The sequence below is a fragment of the Bidens hawaiensis genome, unplaced genomic scaffold (assembly GCF_021521415.1).
Source record: "Bidens hawaiensis isolate Kalapana, Puna unplaced genomic scaffold, B.hawaiensis_p1.1 tig00040064_1, whole genome shotgun sequence".
NCBI lineage: Eukaryota > Viridiplantae > Streptophyta > Magnoliopsida > Asterales > Asteraceae > Bidens > Bidens hawaiensis.
The window spans coordinates 111,069-113,698 of NW_027497060.1; the positions used below are offsets into that span (position 1 = coordinate 111,069).

General features: G+C 36.5%; 1 protein-coding gene across 1 annotated transcript; it reads right to left on the reverse strand.

Annotated features, from left to right (window-relative positions):
• Positions 1-472: 472 nt before the first annotated feature.
• LOC143591795 (large ribosomal subunit protein uL29c-like) lies at positions 473-2,373 on the reverse strand. The gene is made up of 2 exons (XM_077071890.1): positions 2,024-2,373; positions 473-824 (listed from the first exon to the last, which is right to left on the reverse strand). Exons 1-2 carry the CDS (start codon positions 2,366-2,368, stop codon positions 642-644), a joined length of 528 nt encoding a protein of 175 aa, XP_076928005.1. The 5' UTR covers positions 2,369-2,373; the 3' UTR covers positions 473-641.
• Between the last annotated feature and the right edge of the window lie 257 nt (positions 2,374-2,630).

A 2,630-nucleotide genomic window follows, 5' to 3' on the forward strand; every position in this document is an offset into this window, starting at 1 on the left:
ATTGGCAATGGCTCTTAATTTCAGGAACACATGAATCAAAACCAAAATCAAGTTGAAATTAGAATTTACTCCTACATCATATATTTATCCCTCCGCAAGCAATATAGAAGTTATTTGTTTCAAGAACCCAATCTTTACCAAACTCGGTATATTTGTTTCAAGAACCCAATCTTTACCAAACCTGGTATTAACTAGTGAGGATGTCGGATGTCTTGTGGTAGCGAACGTGAATTGGAGATGATGCATAGTCCATGGTTGCAGCATGTGAAGAGGCGAAGCGAAGGTGAGTAGAGTAGGGTTGGTCCTTCTAGTCCCCAACAGAAAGGTTGGGTTCAATATTATTTCTCATGGTTCAAGTAAATAATATAAATAGTGTTTATTGCTTTTTTCTTTTTTTTTTTACGCCACCATGTTTCTAGGCATAAATAACATCAACAGTTCTAAAACAGAATCTAGGAGCAATGATACACAAAGCAAAAATAACATCACCATTTGAATATGAAGATACAAGCATTACTTTCAATAATCAAGTGGCAAAGATTGATAAATTATACTCTTGAAAGTTGAAGATAAATCAGCGACAATTGTAATGGCGATAATCAAAAAACACGAGTAGGCACATACATTTTATTTTTAACCACTTAAGCCAGTGATGCAGCTTCCTTGGCTTCTTCAGCAGCCTCTTCTTCCCGCAGCTTGATCAGGGACGGAGGTGGTCTTGGTACAATGCTTTTCCTCCATTGTCGGTCAAGCTTCCTCGACTGCCTCTTTCCAATACCGTCATCAATTTCTCTCTCACGCTTAACAGTCAGCATACGCGCAACCTATCAACATCAAAGTTCACATCAATTCAAAACAATAACTTTTCAAAAATTATTTCTAGATGATATTTACTATAATGTATTCATGTTAATACTTAAACACACAATACTTAGATAGTAAAACCTCTATATACAAACATTATTAGAACATGGACCGGTTCATGTTCTAGATTCGAGTACATGTTTCAGTTTTCGTTCCATATGCAAGTCATAAATTGAGGGAGTCAAAAGTATAACTTATTTATATTAACACGTCAACTTTTTAGACGGTAAATAAAAGATCAAATCTCTATCCTCGGCTTAGACCAAATATTTAACAGATTTTCTTATAATAGCAATAATCTCACTGAAAACAAACATTCAAACACCCCTCATGTTCATAGATAATGAACACAGATAGTTCAGAATTTTGCAAAACAAACTACAACTCCAAGAGGACAGCATCAAGTACTTAAAACTTCCGTGCTTATTACGACCCGTTTCTAAATTTTCAGTCAAGAACAGACAATTGAACCATTACTCATCTTGAAAAATCAAATATGATACATCTAATACTAAAACTCCACAATGTCACAAGTATCATTAGGAATGTGCTCACCATGGCCCTTAGATCTAAGGTTAAGAACTAGTGGTGTGCATGGTTAAGTTAATAGCCTCAATCAAATTAACCAATCGGTTTTTGGTTAATCTGTTCGGTTAATTTTTCGATTTTTGGTTCAATTCGGTTAATAACCAAAATCAAATTTGGGCAAAAATTTTCACGTAGAAATACATGAAATGGATGCCTAAATACATAAAATGATGGTATAAAACAGAAAATTCATGAAATAAAGATATAAAACCTAAAATATAAAATAATATGAATGATTCGGTTCTGTTAATTTTAGTTAACCAAGGGTAAAAAGAAATAATCAATAACCGTTTTTCAGTAATTGGGTTCAGTTTCATCGGTTTTTGGTTCGGTTTGGTTATTGCTCATTCCTTGTTCATGTGTTAAGAAATTTAAAAAAGTTGTAATTTCAAATTCTAGCTCATGAAATGCACCTCCAATTGTGCAACAAATGCTCGCTCAATTTGTTACAAGCAATTAACCGAAAATGAAATGAGAAATAAGACTGCAAGCAAGGTATTGAAAACAAGAACCCTAGAATGGAACAATAATAATAATAATAATAATAATAAAAGAAGAAGAGAATAGGTACCCTTTTACGCATCCGTTTGAATTCGCTGGACTTAAAGTCGTTCCTGGCGGACCTCTGAAGACGGAGCATGAAGAGCTCTCCTTTCAGGTCCACAATTTCATCGTTGATTTCTTCTGTGGATTTAGCCCTTATTTCCTTCAGTTCTTCCTCTCGCTTCGCCATCATTACGACCGACTGGCGAGTGTTCGTGGCTGCTCGAAGTGGAGGGATGACGTGGGAGATTCGGATGCAATGGAAGGAGGATTTGTGGGTGATGATGGGTGAAGAAGAACAAGTGAAGGTGTGTTTGGTAATGGCGGAAGTGGAAGAACAAGAAGAAGCACAGGTGGTAGTGAGGCTCAGCATCTTGCTCTGGTAGTATCAAGGGATTCACCCACTGTTGGAGATAAGGATGTGGAATGGGGATCTAATCAAAACACAACGGATCATATTAGTATTAGATACTCGGGTCGGTTCAACAAGTTTCGGCCCATTATTCACTCAATGGGTATCATACATCGAAACATATTTTTTCATATGGGTTACTCGGGTGGCTGAGAGACCCATTCTTTTGGCTTCCGAGTAGAGTCGCATAAATCGGGTTTTTCAAATACCCGGGTCGGGTTCA

What these genes read in the sequence shown, in the direction of transcription:
- LOC143591795 (XM_077071890.1), bottom strand. Translation starts at nt 2,368, where the DNA reads ATGCTGAGCCTCACTACCACCTGTGCTTCTTCTTGTTCTTCCACTTCC. An exon ending in TCAAACGGATGCGTAAAAGG is followed by an intron (nt 825 to 2,023) that starts GTACCTATTCTC and finishes TGATGTTGATAG; the next exon opens with GTTGCGCGTATGCTGACTGT.